The sequence below is a fragment of the Scyliorhinus canicula genome, chromosome 11 (assembly GCF_902713615.1).
Source record: "Scyliorhinus canicula chromosome 11, sScyCan1.1, whole genome shotgun sequence".
NCBI classification, from domain to species: Eukaryota; Metazoa; Chordata; class Chondrichthyes; order Carcharhiniformes; family Scyliorhinidae; genus Scyliorhinus; species Scyliorhinus canicula.
In genome coordinates, this window is record NC_052156.1 from 157,060,265 (window position 1) to 157,079,763 (window position 19,499).

Consider the following 19,499-nt stretch of genomic DNA (forward strand, 5'->3'; position numbering starts at 1 on the left):
TGGCATTATCCATAGGGGAACATGTTGGGGCATGTATGGGCTCCGCCCTTGGCTCCTCCCCTTGAAGGGAGGTATAAAGAGCAGTCGACCTGTAGGCGGTTCTCAGTATTGGATCAGTCGCAGGCAGGCACTGTTCTAAGTTGATTAAAGCCACGGTTTACTTCTACTCATGTCTCGAGTGAATTGATGGTCGCATCACTCCATTAGCCTCTGCTCCATGGGGGACTGTACCCCATCTGTACGCACAGATCAGGGATGCTGCCTCCAGTTTTCTGGTGCTGTTATAGTTCACCTTGATCTTGGGGGCACAGAAAGGATACGGTGAGATACATAGAGGTGGGTTCTATAGGGGTCAGTAACTGGTGGCATGTGTGTGCAAGGCACCTGACCAAAGAGGACAGTACAGGTGGAGGGGTTTGGTGGAGGATGGGGATGTAAGAGAGATGCAGGTAGGTGGGGTATGGTTGACCTCGAGGGGAGTGGGGAGTGATGTGGGGGATGGGAGTGCTGTCAGGGGCACGGATGGTGATTGAGGAGGTCATTCATCTTTTTCTTGCACTGGGTTCCAGTCCTCCTGGTCAGGCGGGCAGCACTAACAGTCTATGCCACCTCCGGCCAGGCCTTGCTGACGGCTGCCGCCTTTGTTGGTGTCCCACCCTGGGAAAGAGGGTGTCCCTCTTCTCCTCCACTGCATCTAGCATTCTGCCCATGCAGCGTGGCACAGATCTCCGTGTAGCCGTCTTCCTGGCTGGAGTGAGGGTGGTTTCGTGAGCGGAGCGCTTATAAGCAGTTCCACCTTGTCAGGCTCTCCAGCACTAATTCCAGCTCCAACAAATCAGATGCCAGCGGGAATGAGCATTGATCTCAGTTTGTGCTGGCAGAGCGCAGGCCCATTTGCATGTCCTGACTTGCTTTCCGAATTGTGCCCCAAACGGGAACGGGAAGTGCACGCAATTCAGTCCCAGGGGTAACACTTAGGGCGCGATCATCCGGCCATACTGCTCCGGAAAAGCATCTCGCTGCGGCACAGCGTGGTCGGAAAAAGACGGGAGACCCCGCTCCCGGGATCTACCTGACTTGCAACGCCGCGTAAGATTTAATGCAACCTCGCGAGGCGTTGCAAGGGGAATCCCGATCAGGTTTTGGCAAATCTGCACATTAGAGCGAGACCTTACTCTAATGTGCGGATTCCTGAGGTACCTGAGGCTTTGGGATTCAATCCTTCAGCTCGAGGACCTCGGACAAGCGCCGTTTGGTACCAGCCTCCACAAACGGGGACCAGATGGAACGGCCCTCGTGGGGGTCTCCGAGGGGTTCAGAGGCCCCCAGTTGCATGTCCTTTGGGCGGGATGGTGCCCTGGCACTGTTGGTGCCACCTGGGTGCTGCCAGGGTGCCAAGCTGGCATTTTGTGAACGCACGTGATCGGGCTGGGGTTGCCCGGTGTTGGGGGGGGGGGGGGGGGACCCGGGCAGGTGGGAGGTGGGACGGGAAGGGGAATGGTCCCTCCCATGTTGCGTTCGGGCTGGGGGAGGTCGGGGACCCATAAATTTTTAAATGGCGTCCCGCTCTCTCGCTACAACGGGGAGTTCTGGCGAATGGAGCTCCCCATTGTACAAAACAGGACTATGTGCGGCCTCGGTCGCACGTTCCCCATTTAGGCCCCTTATTCAAAGCGAGTTGCGTTGAATAGCCATGCGTATCTCGACACTGCGAGTGCCGGGTAAAACACGCGGCTAAACGCGCTCGCTCGGGAACTTTGTTCCCGTTTGGGAAGATCACGCCCTTAGCCTCCCAAGCAGAGAATTCTGGCCAGGATCTCAGAACTAGCTGGACCTGATTTTGAAAACTTCTGTTTGAAATCAGGCCCAAGTTGCCTTTTCCAGCCAGAGACTGTAAGATAAAAGCAGTAGAGTTACACAGAATAAATCTCTGGACCAGGAAGGGTTATTTTGTGAAGCATCACCCAGATGAACTAAACATGGCTATTCATAAATAAAAGCAATTTGATGTTGGCAGAGCAGGAAGTTAAGCCACCTGGCCCATGCTGCTTCTGAAACATCCGATTATAAATCAATAATGGGAGATTAGAAGGGGGGATAGACCTAGAATGGGGGAGCAGATCACAGGAGAAACTCATAGTGGGAGTACAGATAGTTGAGGTTACATTTCCTTCTGATGTTTTGATACATTTACTGAATGCAGCAGCAGATTGCTTTTTGAGATAAGGCTGTTTTAAACTTGTTTTTTTAACATGTGTTGGTATTTCGGAATTGTAGCCAAAATGCAGAAACCTTTCAAAATGTCAGTCACTCCAAATTGGATGGCGTCAGCAATATTCCCTCGATTAGGACGTTGTCAGCCTCTCTGACCAATTTCTGATTTGATTTCAGAACTCTGGCGACGAAGGCTTCAAAGAAAGAGTCAGCTTCCAATTTGTTGAAAAAGAAGGAGTTCAAGAAAGTTGTGAAGCCCGCTTACCCGCTGAGTCCCAAAGTGTTCGCAACCAAACCAAGTAATGGCAAAAAAAACAAAACAAAGATTATCTTAAAGTATTCGGACAACAAAATATTGCAAACCCATGGCATTAAATGGGAATGATAGATGTTTCAGTATACAGTGCTAACTGACCGCTGGGTGTGACCAAGGATCTCGTTCTGTGATAACGTTTGACTTCCTTGAGTCAAGAATGAATGAGCAATAATTTTCTCATTTTCATTCCACTGGGTTATGAGTAGTGTGGCCATAAGACAAATTAATATTGCGCGCAATTCTTCCAAAGATTTTTTAAAGTGTGGTCTCCGGTGCGATTCCTGCCAGGTGTATTGGTACGACCCAGATCACAATCCACCCAAAATTTTTTTGTCGCCAGGGGTGATTTGCGCCGGAAATCTGATGTGTGGGATCCAAAGGTGCCAGTAAGGCTGGATCCTCAGAGATCCCTTTTAGAAGGGCACCCCGATCTATGGTTAACCCTGCAGAGAATACCCCTCCTTGCCTCTCGCCGGCAAAGACCACCCTAACCCCTCTCACCTGCAACAAACCCCAAAGTGAGCGACACCCTATTATGGGTTCACCAAAGTCGCCCCCCCCCCCCCCAATCACTTCAGGCCCCGTCCCATGCCAATCCCAACCTGACACTGCCAGGGTACCTGTGGGTAGTGCCAGGGCACTATGCAGCCATGTCCCTGGCTCCCCGAGGGTTACAAAGGCCTCTGAGCCCTCTTGGGGACCTCCTTGTCCCTGCTTGCTGTCCAAAGTGTGTCTAAGATTCTCGAATTCCATAACGTTTATCCAAAATTGGATGCTGGAGTGTGATTGGGCGCCAACTGGTTTCATTTTGAGGGAAAAAACCCCGGAAGAATTGTTAGAAATTTGAACACCGATTTGTGTTCCTTTTTGTTTCTATAATTACTCTTTGAGACATTGTTGGCTGAAAGAATTTGCAGTGTTTTGACAGTGTGAGCTAGCTACATTAACGTTGACCCGTTGCTGGGACCAACCCAAGGCTATAGCAGCTTTCAGAATGGAACTTTGGCTTTCCTCTCAGGGAGCAGTCAGCTCAGTTGCTCGCCAATAGTTCTCCCAGTTGTTTAACGAGCACCGCACTTCAACGAAAAGACAACTTTCCAACTGAATATAACAAAAATAAGTTAATATTAATCAGATTATTTCTGTGACTGGTATTGATAACAGGCCTTGATGGCAAACATCCCAACAACTAATGAGTAATATAAAAATGAACAGCAAGAGCTTCTTCAAATATATAAAAAGGGAGAGTGAGGCCTAAATGAACATAAGCCCCTTAGAGAATGAGACTGGGGAAATAATAATGGGGAACTGAGAAATGGCAGAGAGGTTAAACAAATAGGTTGTGTCAGTGTTCATGGTGAATACACTAATAACATTCCAAAAATGTTGAATAATCAGTGGGCAGAAGTCAGGGAGGAAATAAATACAATAACAATCACTGGGAAACTAATAGGGCTGAAGGCCAATAAGTCCCCTGGATCTGATGGGCTTCATCCCAGGATATTAAAGGAAGTAGTTACAGAGATAATGGATGCACTGGTAGTAATCTTTCAAGAATCCTTAAATTCCAGAAAAGTCCCAGAGGATTGGAAAACTGCCAATGTAACACCTTTATTCAAAAAGGGAGGGAAACGAAAAAGCAAGTAACTATAGGCCAGTTAGCTTAACTGCTGTCATTGGGAAAATGTTGGAGTCCATTATAAAGGATGTAATAGCAGAGCATTTAGAAATACATAACATAATAAAGTAAAGTCAGCATGGCTTCATGAAGGGGAAATCCTGCCTGACAAATGTATTGAAATTCTTTGAGGTGGTAACAAGCAGGATAGATGTAGGGGAACCAGTAGATGTAATATACTTGGATTTCCAAAAAAAGTTTGATAAGGTAACACACAAAAGAATACTTAATAAGATAAGAGTTGATGGTGTTGGGTAGTGTATTAGCATGGATAGAGGATTGGCTAACTGATAGAAGATGGAGAGTTTGGATCAGAGGGGGATTTCAGGATGGCAACCTGTAACTAGTGGAGCGCCACAGGGATCCTTACTGGGATGGTTATTTCCCACCGGCGTTTTGGGTAAGAACCAGACCAGTGCAGGGTGGCACTGCCAGGGTGACTGGGTAGAAGTGTCAAGGTGCTAGGCTGCAGTGCCCAGGTACCTGGATGACATCAGGGGTGTCAGGGTACCACCCTGCCCACAGCCGGACTACCCAGGGGCATCCCACCCAAGTGCCGTTACATATTTAAGTAAATCTAATTGCTCAGTTAAATATGTCAATTGGATTCCGCCCAGGAAGGGCGAGATCCAGACTGCAAACACCTCGCAATATCTTGTTAAATCTCACCAGGCATCATGAAAAGATTATTATTATTAAGAGCTTTGTAAATCTCGTGAAAGGCTTCTTGCGATATTTAACGGCCTTGTTGTGTCACCGAGTTGGGCAGGACGAGACCGTTTGATCAGAACCGTACTCATTTTTTTGGGGAGTTTCTCCCTCGTCCAGCCCACACAGAAATGAACTGGCCAGTGAGACTGGTTGCTCAGAGATCAGGCCACCATTTTGAAAGGGTTCCCCGATCTCCAAGTGAGCACCCTCCTCCCAACCCATGGGCAATGTCCCCCCCCCCCCCCCGGAATGGGCATTGCCCCATACCCCCCCAAGAGAGAGGACATCCCGCTGAAGGTCTCCCCACCCCCTCCTTTTGGTCCCCCCTTTCAGGATCCTTGACCCCCTCCCCCAACCTTTATAAAGCCCCTTCATACCCCCTGTTCACCACCCTCCCCTTTACTGTCCCCCCTTACCCCCCGTTTCATGGCCGTGGCCCTTCCCAGACCCAGGCAGTGCCACCTGGTGCAGTGCTACCTGGGTGCCTCAGCAGTGCCAAGGTACTAGGTGCCAGAGGGAGAGCTAGGTGGCTACCCTGCCCTGCCCCTGACCACCCATGGGTTTCCAGTGGGCTGTGAACCCACCCAGGTAATGTTACGCCTTGTCCACGTTTGGACCAGTACTAAATGGTCCAAGCCTCGCTCTGGAGGCCGTTAGATCCTAGGCAAAGGGAGAATCCTGCTCAGCCTGATGGTTCATATAAATATGTATATCTGGATCTCGCCAGCAAGGGTGAGATCCATATCGCGATGTCTCGCAAGGTTCAGATGAATCTCACGAGACGTCACAAGAATTGAGAATCTCGCGAGATTCAACGGCCTTGTCGCTCACCAAGTGGGCGCAATGAGTATATCATGGCCTATATTTCTTTGGCAGAACTTTCTCCATTTATCTCTTGGCGGAACAGTGAGATAGCTGGAAGAACTGGTGGCCAGTGCGATTCCCTGCGTAATCCTGATCCACTCATAAGAGCTTGCAGCAACTCAAAACCATTTCAAGGCAGTTTTAGTACAATGGTGTAAATCTGACACAGGAAATCGCTGTCCACTTGTGGGTGATTCCAGGAACCAGGCCTCTGATTGACAGAGTACACAGATTCTCACTTAGCCACTAGCTCTCTCACTTTGATGGCCTGACATCAACAAAGGTTGTTTTGGTGAAATGTCACGCTCTGTGCATCACTCGCCAAAGCCGAAACCTTTTGTTCGGGGTTAATCTGCCAGACCAATTTTATTATTTCCTGTCAGGCTTTGCTGACAGAGCAGTCTTTGGAATCAGTACAACATGAGGAACATTTGAGACCAATTTGTTTTTCATTGATTTCTCTGTGATTCTGTTGATTTTACTGATACAGTGCACCACTAGAGCAAACAGTGATGTTCAACACATCCCATGAGAAACTTCCATATCTCTGGTTAGGGAGCAGCTATGGAAGTAGGAGGATAGCCGGCCATCTTAATAGGTGGTGAATAGGGTTGCAAGAAGGTAAAACCTTAGACTAGGTGGGAGGGCAGGGGAACTATCATTCGGGTATTTGAAGGAGCCAAGAACATCGAGGCCACAATCATCCAAATCCAACTCCACTAGGCCGTCCATGTGCTTAGGATGTCAGAGCCTCGACTGCCAAAGCAAACCTTCTTCACCCAACTCAAGAAAGGCTCCCGAACAAGAGGGAGACAAAGGAAGCTCTTCAAAGACACCCTGACGGCTTACCTCAAGAAATGCAACATAGTATTCAATGCCAGGGAGACCCTGGCTCAGAAGAGACCTGCTTGGGGGAATCTCCTGACTGAAGGGGGCACAATTCTTCGAGGACACCCGACGGCAAGAGGAGACCTGGAAAAGGAGTGTGAGATAGGAATACCAGTGATCTAGAGCCCAAGGACCGATCCCACCTCCCGGAAACACCTGCCAAGTGTACGGTTGAAGATTCAGCTCTAGGATCAGGCTCATCACCCACGAAAGGGCCTACAGAACCCATGACCAGTAACACAGAGTTTTTTGGGGGAACAATCATACTCTTCAGTGAGCGATCACCGAAGAAGAATCAAGATTAGATTTTTTCCACCCCTGCCTGTGGAACGGCTCTCCCCCGACTGTGGCTGCGCTGGACTCAGTCTAACAAAATAGCATGAGTGACCCACGCCGCCAGGAGCCCGGCCCATCGGGGGCGGAGCATCGGGGGGGGGGGGAGGAGGGTGACGTCCTGAGGCCGTCCCAACAGCATGTGGTGTCACCAGTTTTGAGGGGGGGGTGAAGCATCGCAAAAGCGTCACTGTCCCCGATTTCGGCGCCAATGGGGATTCTCCTTTCGATCGCCGAACGGGATTTCAGCGACAGCGACCGGAGAATCCCACCCCCTTTTGGGGACTCTCCCGCATCCTCCCGACATAACAGGATTTACACCGGGCGCAAAACAGCCGGAGAATTATTCCTTTTGGAATGAATGTTGATGGTGCTGTAATTTAGGGAAAAGGCGCAAGGGCAAATGATTTCAAGTGGATGAGAAATAGATTTCAAATGTGAACCGTTCACTATACAGTGCGCGTACGGGGTCATGTTCACAAGCGCTAATCCTTTCTGTACAGATAGGTGAAATGAAGCAACTTAATCCATATGGAAAATAATATTCTCCACCAGAGGAAGGCACAAGAGGTAACTTTAGCAATCCTTCATTTCCAGTGCAATCCTTCATTTCCAGTGCTCAGGGAACTGTGAATCGGAGACAGCCACAAGACAGTAATACCAACCCCCAAACACTTAGAGGGCAGAAACACTGAATTACTTCCTAATTTACACTGCCTGGCTCCATGTAACAAACTAGCATGTGTTAGGATAAACAGTAGGGACATCTCGATCCCAAACACCTCGAGGACAAAATATTAAAATATTATTTAATGAGTTTAGAAGGTAGTAACACGACAATGAGGAACTCAAACCAGTATAGACTTGGGGTGGCTGAACAAAGGTGAGGCAATTGAATCAACTGAACAGGGCTGCTTACCTTTTAATGAGATATTCCAATGATGTGGGCAATTGGTTATTATTTGGGCAATATTCCATTAACACTTATCTGATCGTGAGTGCCACTCTGCCTGACCATTGGAACCTTGGATTTGTTAGCTCAGTTTGCAGCGTAGTATGGGTGATCTACATTTGGGCCTAACCTTAAGAGTCCACCAAAAGGTTTGGGAGAAGGAAATTTTGTGCAAGCAACCCCATAAATGGAGACTAGAATAAATGTAAAAGCGCATAACTGGTAATGACACTGGATTCATAATCTAGCAGCCCAGGCTAATGCTCTGGGGATGGGTTCAAATCCCAGCAGAGCAGCTGATGGAATGTAAATTCAACGAATAAAGACCTTAGGATACAGGAGCAGAATTAGGCTATTCGGCCCATCGACCTGGAATATAAAGCTAGTCTCAGTAATAGTGACCGTGACACTGCAGTCGATTGTTTTAAAAACCCAGCTGGTTCCTTTAGGGAAGGGAATCTGCCGCCCTTACCCTGGTCTGGTCGACATGTGACTCCAGGCCCACAGCAAGGCACTTGACTCTTAACTACCCTCTGAAATGGCCTCGCAAGCCACTCAGTTCAAGGGCCATGAGGAATGGGCCAGCCTTGCCAGTGATGTCCACATCCACTTGAAACAGGAAGGGGAAAAAGCCAGGAAAGAAACTGTTGATGGACTTTCTGACCATATTCATCATGCATATTTTGACGTTTGCAGAAGATGTTTGTCTGACAAAACAGATTGGTGCAATAAATATGTAGGTGGGATTCAGAATCAGCGGACAAATGATGGAGCAGCCACCCCTGTTTGATGGCTGGCAAAGCAGAGATAGTAAAGAATAATGCTACTCGAGGACAGACTCTGTTGCCTGACTGCAGCATGCCTGGAGGACAATAGGAATAGAGGATTTATGGTAGTTACTGACATTGACAGTGTCAGCCATATGCTGGTATATATCAGTTGCAGGTTGTCCCGCAGTAAATGGTACAACTCCGCACCTGTCAATGGTCTGCTGATCCTGCACAGTTGCTGCCCGATGATTACCCCTGCTCATAAATGTGGGTGGGAAGATACCAGCCGGTGAGGGCACTGCCTTGCTCCTCTTCCAAACCGGCATCAGTTCACCCAGTAGTAAGTGAAAGGGGATGTTCACCTGGGGAGCTCATTGTCCTAATGTTGTGGCCGTGCAAAGAGTCAGCACACACGGCAGAAAGCAGGAGGGCCAACAGGGTAGAACGGAGAAAGAAGTTTAAAATGCTGCTACAACTCTTAATGCCACGATCTTTCCCAGGGAAATCACACACTTCTTTTTAGCCATGGACAGGTATTTTGAATGAGTGGGCAGATAACAGATAACTGCACTGATGTTAATGGCACAAAATTGTACAGATATTCAAATCCGCTGTTCATGTATTTAATTGTAAACTGGCGGGCAATTCAAGAGCTGGTACAAAACCCAAGGGGAAAATTGGATGGTGCACTAAATTGGCAGAAATTTGGTGTAACCGGCCTCTGCCCATTTTCTGCTCAGTTACACTGACACAAATGGCTGAGAACAATGAAACACTGGACCTGTATTGATCTATAGAAGATTCATGGACTGAATCATTATGGTGCAGAAGAAGGCCATTCAGCCCATGCGTCCATGTCTACTGGAATCCATAAACAATGATTATTGGTAAGTAAATAAAAATAATTGCCTAAGTTAATGTTGTGAATATATATTACTTTTTTAAAAATTCTCTCAAAACAAATCTCCATGCGTTGCTGACTGAAGTTCTTCCCGCAAGCACGAGATGCCCATAGATCTCACGGAAGGAACTGATCTTTATGTTTGAGCTGTGGATGTGAATATCGTCAAGCATTCCTCCATGGAAGAATGGGGATCAAAACCAAGCCTAATCCTGTTCTTTTCTGACATCCACACATTTGTATCAAGTTTTGCTGGATGGTTCCCTGGAAGACTTTGATATTCCTCCTCTCAGCCGGCATGCCTGAAGCCAATTACAGTAAATGCAACACTGCCCCTAACATGCCTCAGCTAACACACTGGACATGGAGCCTGCTTCCCTTCTGGTAATAATGGCTCAGTTACCAATCGGATAAGCCTGCTCGAGCCACCAGGAAGATAGTTTATAGCCTCAAAACAGATATGGATATCCTCAAGAAATACTCCTGTGCCGACACATTTAGCTGGATAACTATGAGATATGCAGCCACAGGCGTCACTAATATTGCAATTATGTCACTTTAACTACCAACAACGAGGTGAATAGATGAACTGCGATGACAATGTTTCTTCACAGATTTCACACATCCCCTGTGTGAATTGCTTTGAAAGGGATTCAGGGGACAGGTTCCTCCTAGTTTGCAATACACTTGGGATGGAATGAGTTTTCACCTTAATGTTCGTGAATGGTGCCCTGATGCTGCCGTTAATATGGCCTTCGCTGAGTCTATGGAAGTTTGAATGGGAGCTTTCTGCCTTGTTAAACATGAACTGTGGCAAACTGTCAAGGGCCCGCGACAGTGAGGCAAAACTCTGTAACTAATGGATCCCACTATATATCAAGACTGTATCTCCCTCTAAAAATAGTTAGATCCACTTTGTACAATAATTCCAACTCTTCAGCTTCCCACAAATGGGGTTAAGCTTTCCCTTGTATATGGTCGGAATGACAGTAGGGGGACGGTGGGATGGAAGTAACATATTCATCTTATATCTATCAGTCCTGTGATCCTGTGATTCATCAGCGTAGAAGAACGTTACCCTTATATACATCAGCATCTCCCCTTTATAAGGTGTGCCTTGTAGCATCCCTTTGATCTTCATGTCTCCCTTGGCCCACCACTTGCTGTTTTTGATCAGATTCCTTCTCCATATATGGAGGTGAAAAAATATTTGCAAAGAACTGGGGACAAGAGATTTCCTCCTCCGAGACTGGGCAAGGCAAGAAATGGTGAATTAAGTAAAGCTGAAAGAAATTTGAGCTTCAGTAGACGATGTTTGAAGATACGCGAAAGCTATTATCGATGGACTAATCACACTTACATACCTTTCCAATGTCTCAGAATATATATTGTACATTGTGTACGATATCAAATGAGATTGTAAAACACATGTTGGATGAAACAAATCGGCATTCACTGATCAGAGGAAGTGGTGAGCCCTTGATCCATGAGGTTGGACATTGCTGCCTATTAGGATTTTGCCTTTCACGATATTAGAATCCCTACAGTGCAGAAGGAGGCCATTCAGCCCATCAAGTCTGCACCGACCCTCTGAAAGAGCACCGCACCGAGGCCCACTCCCCTGCCCTATCCTAGTCACGTGCATTGTGACATTTTTTTTATTGTTCAGCAACGCTTTGTCACATACATTTGATGGTCAACCTACTTTGTGAACCTTTCGGATTTTTAAAACAGTAATGACCCAATTATACTGAAGATTCTCAGCAATAGTCATTTCCTGCTGGACTTTGTAATTATGCCAATACCCAACAAGAATTATAGCAGAGTGAAGAAATTTGGTCCCAAGGTGGATGCTGGCTTAATGGCTGTGCGGTGGTCACATGTCTTACAGCACTAGTTAAGGAAGTAACTTGTCAAAGACTATTCCTGAATTCTTATGGAACGGCCCATCTCATTCACCAATCTTCAGTGATTCCAATAATAAATCAACCAGCAGGATTTCCCCAAAGCCAAACACATACTTGTGATGTGGGAAATAAAAACATCTAATCTTGACAGTTTAGGCTTTCAAATTCAGATGCTTTCCTTTGGTTCTTCCGACAAGATTCAAGAAGCCTATCGGCTCAAACACTTGGCACGTTGTTGAACTACGTTTTATAGAGCTCCAAGGCTGGAGTCCCAGTTTCACAGGAGACGTGTGATTGGCCTATCAGGCAGATTATAGAACAGTGGTCTGTGCTGGCGGAGAAAACTTTCACCTGGGCCAGAGTTTTACTGACATGAGTCCCAGTGCCCAGGCTGAAGAGATGCACGAAGGCAGGAGAACAGAGGCAATTTTTCTTTAAACACAAAGAAAATATAGGAATAGGAAACACAAAAAACAAGAGACGGACAGAACAGAACTTTTCATATGTTTATAAAACTAAACTTTCTTTTTTTTTTTAAATGGAAGAGTGAAGCCAGTTTGGAGATTGGTGTGCTCACTGATGTTTCATCAGTCTAATGGTATTTGGGAGCTGAATTATTTTTTTAAAAGAATGAATATTTCAAAACATTGAACTTCCGGTAGCTGTGGCACAATGGAAGGGTTAATCTTGTTTAGCTTAAATATTTAATGGTTTTGTTGTATTATGGATGATAGATCAATGATAACTGTGTGTGTGTGTCTCGTCCTGATTCCTGTCTCGTTCTCTTTCAGGTTTGAAAGCCTGGACTCCTGAAATGCCAGAGAGAGAGACAAATTTGCAAGCCATGTTGTGGGAACCCCTGCAAAGCCATCAGTCCAAAAAATGTGAACACACAGTTTCAGGCAAGGACATTTTGAACATGGTCAAACTTCTCAGTGGAGTGGCAACTGGCATCAATCTGATATTAACCAGTAAACCAGAGAAGTGATGGAAACGTTGCTTCATGTACTTCCCTAGAACACGCTGCCAATGTGATTGAGCTACAAGTCCATTCTGTCTATTTAAAACGTTATTTGGCATCTGGATATATATGGACTAATTGCTACCACACCCATTTCCTATTTGAAATGGGGAAGAGGCCAGGAAAAGCTATGAGCAGCTGGCAGCATGTCAGTCACCTCTATGACCTGACTCCAGCCTAGGTTGACGGAATGACCCCCTCACCTCCACTGGACCTAAAGGTCCTTTGCGAGAGAAGTTTCAGCAGTCCCAACCCAGTTCCTGGTTGGTCCATGGCACAGAAACCGGCCCTAATCTAGGCCAACTCCAACAAAGTCTGGACGTTTCACTCAAAAAGGGCAACAAGAATCACCCTGGAGAGAAGCTGGAACTACCCCCACTGGTGCGCTGGGCAGAGCAGAGGGCAAAAGGTTGAGATGGATCAGAGGGAGCTTTGCTGTCCAACCAATAGTGGGATCTGCAAAGAGCCTTGGAGCATTGTTTCCTGGTGGTGGCAGCTTGAAATTGCAAAATGTTCAATTTGCCAACCCTTGCGTCCCTCACCTTGGGAGGCACAAACTTTGCACAAGGAAAAGTTATTATTGCATTGGCCTAAAAGCCTATTGTAAATACGTAGGATCGAACTGTGTTTCAAAATGCAGTAAACATGTAATTTGCATGATTATAATATACCATTCATGGCTCATGCCTAGTGATTGAGTGATCTTCTCATGCAAACACACGACCATTTATGTAAATGTACCATTTTATATATATGTACCAATTATGTGAATGTACAATTTTATGTGTATGTAACATATGTATACTTCTCATGTACACTGGAGTATTTGTAACATTTGTATTTTTGTATGAAGGAGTATTTTATTAAAGTACCAAATATTGTATGTTAATTATCTAAATATTTGTATTTTCTGACTGTGGAATCCTGACACCTATTAAACCATGTTAAATATTCACACTGTATATAAATGAGTAGTTTTATCCTGTGTCTGGCTTGTAACACTGTTTGGGTCATTGTTCTCAGTGCAGTAAACTTTGGGAATCCTGAAATAAAAGTGGACAATTCCTTGGAAATACATTATAGAACTTGTAAAGAAAAAAATATAGGATGGCGTCTTGCTTGGTGACCCTTAATGAAAGTTGAGAAAGGTAGGACCCTTCTACAGGACTGACTGAAACTAAGAAAGGTGGGGAGAATAGTAGATAAAGGGCAAGTGTGTAGAGACAGCTGATGGGTTGGTCGCCCATTAACTGTTGGAACCTCTACTTGCAAAGTGAGTAGGAATATTGGCTGGCTCTTTGTTGAAGCAATTAACATTCTTGTACATGTATCGAGTCGAATGAGGCTGACCTCATCTATTTGATCTCATCTAAAAATCTACCAGTTTGCTATGTGGTATTTAGTTACTCCTTAAATGAGTGCTGTGTTCTGCACACATCCATTCCTTCAGAAAATTAGTTCCAGCTGTTGGTCTCTCTATGCAAGTACACATAGAACTGGAACTGTGCCTAAATTTCGCCTTCAAAACCATGAACTCCGCCCCTCTTGTCCTGTTTCCTGAGCTTATCTGGCAGCAGTGTGGTTAATTTACTCCCCTTTATCCTGTTAAATGCTTCATATTCAATCATAAAATGTTGTCTTTTCAAAGCAATTTGCTTCAGGGCTGAAGAGCTCCGGGAACATCAGAACAGGAGGAGGTCATTTTGCCCCTCAAGCCTTTCAAAGGGATAATTGAATGGCTTAACACCCTTCATACTCACTCCCAACCCTTCGTACCTTTGGCTAACAAAATCAATCTCAGAATTAAAATTAACAATTGATCTAGCACAATTGCCATTTGCAGAAGGTTGCTCCAAACTTGTGCGTAGACGTATTTCCTAACTTCATTCCTGAAGCATCTGGCTCTAATGTTCAGTGTATTCCCCATAACTTCCCCATAACCTGGGAGCGATTCTCCCAGCCCCGCGCCGGGCCGGAGAATCGCCGAAACCGCGCAGCCCCGACAACGGCGCGTGATTCTCCGAGGTGGGGAGGGGGTCCTCGGTCCCCGGGGGAGCCTCTGATGGGGTCTGGCCCGCGATCGGGGCCCACTGATCGGCGGGCCGGCCTTCCCCACCCCACCTGGGCCTACTTTGTTGAGCGTCTGGCCCCAGGACCCCCGTGCCATGTTGTGTCGGGGCCGGAGCGTTCAGTAAGGCCACCGTGCATGCGGGGGTTGGCGTGTCACCACTGCGCATGCCCGGGTTGGCACCACCCCCAGTGCACACCAGGAAGTGAGGCTGGAGTGGCGTGAACCACTCCAGCGCCGTGCTAGTCCCCAGTGGGGGACAGAATTGCTAGTGTCTGCACCCGTTTCGCGCCGTCGTGAAACGCGATAGCGTTCACGACGGCATGGACACTCTGTCCCGCAATCGGAGAATCACGCCCCCTATTCCCATGGACACCAGGATTCAGCCCTTTGCTTTAGAAATGAACAGGTTCAAGGCCTGAACGGGCTCCTTCACGTTTCAGCACCCAAGAGTTGACAGGGTCGCTGTGAGATATGTGCTTTGGGGATCTGGCAACATTAAACCTTCATCAATTCCCTCACACGATGCATGGCCGATTAACTCATACCTTCTGTTTCTTCCAGTTTCCCCTTCTACATGTCTGGCTTCACCCACATGCAGTAAACTTGCTTTTCATATTTACCTTGTACCTTCAATTCCCATCAAGCAGCCCAGGTGAAAACCCCAGCAAACGCTCCACCAGAGATTGTTACCTCTTTGGATTCCATGGTCTTCCTTGCTGGGTATCAATCATTCATTAAACTCACTTAGATTGAAGCAGTAATTGCAGACCAGGAATGTAGGGCGTATGCTGAAGGTTCCAGTACACATCGCCAGGGCAACCACTCAATAGCTTCCTCCAGCTCTGTGACTACTCTCTTTGACTGAAATAAAATTAAATGAAAATCGCTAATTGGCACAAGTAGGCTTCAAATGAAGTTACTGTGAAAAGCGCCTAATCGCCACATTCCGGCGCCTGTTCGGGGAGGCTGGCACGGGAATTGAACTCGCGCTGCTGGCCTGCCTTGGTCTGCTTTAAAAGCCAGCTATTTCGCCCTGTGCTAAACCAGCCCCCAGGCACCTGCCTGCTTTCTTTTAAAACAATAATAACTTGCATTTCCATAGCACCTTTAACTGTGTTAGCCAACCCAAGGTGCTTAACATAATATAAATTAATATAAATTTGATACTGAACTGCACAAGGAAATGTTAAGTCAGATGACCAGCAACGTGGTCAAAAGGAGGTGGGTTTTATGAAATGTCTTGAAGCGAGGGAGGAAATTCCGCAGGTCATGGCCCTCGGGAAAATGAAGGCACGGCCGCCAATGTAGGAGCAATGAAAATCCAAGGTGTGCAAGAGGCCAAAAATAGAGGAGCACAGAGATGTTGGAGGGGTGTAGAGCTGGAAGACATTAGAGAGATAGAGAGGGGTGAAACCATGGAGGCATTTGAAACCAAGAACGAGTATCTAAAAATCTGAGATTGTTGCCAGGCCAGAAGTCAGTGCGTGTCAATGAGCAAGGGGTGATTGGCAGGGCTTTACAAAGCTTCTTACAGCAGCATGGAAGGTTTAGCCCAACAGGTCTATGTTGGTCAGTGCAAGTTAGGATACTCATTTGTTGGGTTTTGGCAGAACCAGCTGCTGACCCTTATACATGTCCTTATCCACATGGATATCCTTCCCACATGGACGTCCTTATCCACATGGACGTCCTTTCCCTCCCACATGGACGTCAATTTTCCACATGGACATCCTTTCCCACATGGACGTCCTTTCCCACATGGACGTCCTTTCCCTCCCACATGGACGTCCTTTCCCACATGGACGTCCTTTCCCTCCCACATGGACGTCCTTTCCCTCCCACATGGACGTCCTTTCCCTCCCACATGGACGTCCTTTCCCTCCCACATGGACGTCCTTTCCCTCCCACATGGACGTCCTTTCCCTCCCACATGGACGTCCTTTCCCTCCCACATGGACGTCCTTTCCCTCCCACATGGACGTCCTTTCCCTCCCACATGGACGTCCTTTCCCTCCCACATGGACGTCCTTTCCCTCCCACATGGACGTCCTTTCCCTCCCACATGGACGTCCTTTCCCTCCCACATGGACGTCCTTTCCCTCCCACATGGACGTCCTTTCCCTCCCACATGGACGTCCTTTCCCTCCCACATGGACGTCCTTTCCCTCCCACATGGACGTCCTTTCCCTCCCACATGGACGTCCTTTCCCTCCCACATGGACGTCCTTTCCCTCCCACATGGACGTCCTTCCCCTCCCACATGGACGTCCTTCCCCTCCCACATGGATGTCCTTCCCACATGGATATCCTTTTCCACATGGATATCCTTTTCCACATGGATGTTCTTTTCCACATGGATATCCTTCCCACATGGATGTCCTTATCCACATGGATGTCCTTCCCACATGGACATCCTTATCCACATGGACATCCTTATCCACATGGATATACATAGACTTTGATCAGCATTCCTCTTTCAGTTCTGACCCAGAACTGACGGGTTAACCGTCACCTCCATTTTCAGCTATTTATGAGCCTACAGTGTATTTCCAGTAATTTCCATTCTTCGTTTCAGGTTTCTAACATTCAGCATTGTCCTTACCTCTCGACAGTTCACTATTCGCAACTGTGTGGACTTGAGCTTTCTTAAGTCATTTAGAAGGTGGGAAGATGTCACCTGTCTGATACAGATGAACTTCTGTACCATTTTCCCCAATTTTCCCCAATGTCTTTAGTCAATGCAGGAGAGGCCCATGGGCCCCTGAACAACCTGCTTACCCCTTCTGATCTCTTAATATCCATTTCTAACAGTAGTGCAAATTGAATGGAGTGTATTTCTAAATTGAATTGATCTACCTTCCCTCCCTGATGGACAGGACTGACTGTCAGCTTCTGTGGTGCAATACCCTTGGGTGAGGCCGTGCCCTCAAGAGAGCTGGGGGAAAAGGAAATTAAGCGGAAAAAGTCCAATAAAGAGCACTAAGAACAGAAAAAAAGAAGAGAAGTATAGAAAATCAGAAATATAGGCAGCCTAAAAATTACCCTGTTTCAAGCAACTGTTAGAATAGCAGGCGACAGCATGCCACGTGATTACGTTGAATGTTTGTACACAAAGTATCTTTTTAAGACCGATGAATCAGAGAAAGACAATAAAGATGAGAATAAAGATGGATGGTGAAATCTGCTCTGTCTGCTGTGCTCGTCTTTGCTTCTCCATTGATAAGGGAGCTCATCCAACTCTTGTGCCCCTTCTCGTCATCAAATGAACAGCGCCATTTTCAAAAACCTGCTCTTCTCCGTAAAAGTGTAACATGTAACATGAGTAAAGTGGGAGACAGGGCACCACGGTGGCACAGTGGTTAGCACTGCTGCCTCACGGCACCGAAGTCCCAGGTTCAATCCCGGCTCTGGGTCATTGTCCGTGTGGAGTTTGCACATTCTCCCCGTGTTTGCGTGGGTTTCGCCCCCACAACCCAAAGATGTGCAGGGTAGGTGGATTGACCACCCTTAATTGGAAAAAATGAATTGGGTGCTTTAAATTTATTTACAAAAAAGTAGGTCAGAGAATTTACAAAATGGCGTTGAGTTTAAAAGTACTAGTCATTCTAATAATGAACTCACCACTGAAGATCAATGAGGTCACTCCCCTGACGATGCATAGTGTTCTTTAAATGACTTTTAGAGATATTCAGAATTATTCTGCCTATCACATTTGCAACCCCTGTTGGACGCCGATGTTGGGATGGGGCAGGGGTAGTAAATTCAACAAGTATTGTCAAACCCTTTTCCTAATTTGCCAATCTGCAATTCCATCCTTTACCTGCACAAATTAAAATATTTTATAACATTAACTTGATCAACTAAAAATCAAATATAACGCACAAACTTATTCAGTTGTCTTCACACCAACATTTCTCAAAGAGCTTCGGGATATTTTTTGAAGTAATTGAAACAGATGTGGTTTGGGTTCTGGGATGTGTCCAACTTGCCCTTTTGCAACCAGTACAACTTCTCGGCACTATCCCGTACTCCCACAAGGTTATCCGGGTGAAATTCCTGAAAGGTCAATTGTCCAAGTACTTCCATCTGCATTCGAACGCTATTTGAATCATTTGGAGAGGGAAAAAAATGGAAAACAAATTATTTTCAGTTCATCAAATAAATTGTTACCATCTGTCCGAAACTCTGAACTCTGTCTTTTCAATTGTTTGCTTTCAGGAAAATCCAAGGAATGCAACCTGGAGGACACCGGTGTGATTTCCATTAGTCAGGGTTTGGATACTTGCCGAAGATCATCCTAAGTTGCAATGTGCACTTTGTCACGGTGGGAATAAAAGAATCATATGCGGCATTTTTTTGCTTGCTGCTGTCTGCTTCACTGAGAAATTCTCAAACTTGGAAAATGGGCGGGACTGTTTGAAAGTCTTTTTTTTTTTGTTTCCTGCTTAGCCCAGGTGTGTAGGTTAGTTTGAATGCAGCTGAAGCAATTGGTTATTGCAGAGCCTGAGAGGCAAGATTCCAACAGCTTGGTAAACAGGCTTTCCTGTGAATAAGCAGGCACTTGGAAACGGCAGCCCTGGTAAGTTCAAAGGGCGCGATCTTTGACATCGCCAGTTGGCAGCCCCAAGTGCTAAGTACTTTCTGCTGTGAATAAGAGGAAGCCCCTTCACTCCTTTTGATGTGGTGAGGGGCTGTCCATCATAGCAAGAATGTTTATAATTGTGGTTCGCATCAAAGCAAAGTACTGGAGATGCATTCAAGCGTGAAAGGAAAGATAGCTGAACAATCTCAAGCACCTGTCTCTAGACTAATAAAACTGTCAATCATTTATTATGGGCCAGGGCTTAGAAACTCCAAAGTGTATTATGAAGCT

The 19,499-nt window shown here is 46.4% G+C and overlaps 1 protein-coding gene across 4 annotated transcripts in view; it reads left to right on the plus strand.

The window, feature by feature from the left end:
* Window positions 1-18,977, plus strand: part of LOC119973538 — an 82,096-nt gene extending 63,119 nt beyond the window's left edge. The window contains exons 7-10 of one of the 4 annotated variants that reach the window (XM_038811822.1): window positions 2,392-2,513; window positions 12,326-12,436; window positions 13,584-13,703; window positions 18,845-18,931. In XM_038811822.1, coding sequence (XP_038667750.1) covers window positions 2,392-2,513; window positions 12,326-12,436; window positions 13,584-13,681 — 331 coding nt within the window. In that variant the 3' untranslated portion in view covers window positions 13,682-13,703; window positions 18,845-18,931. Of the gene's footprint in view, window positions 1-2,391; window positions 2,514-12,325; window positions 12,437-13,578; window positions 13,704-18,844 lie in introns of those variants that run through there. The other 3 variants (XM_038811823.1, XM_038811824.1, XM_038811825.1) reach the window with 3 other exon arrangements.
* The last annotated feature ends 522 nt before the right edge of the window (window positions 18,978-19,499 follow it).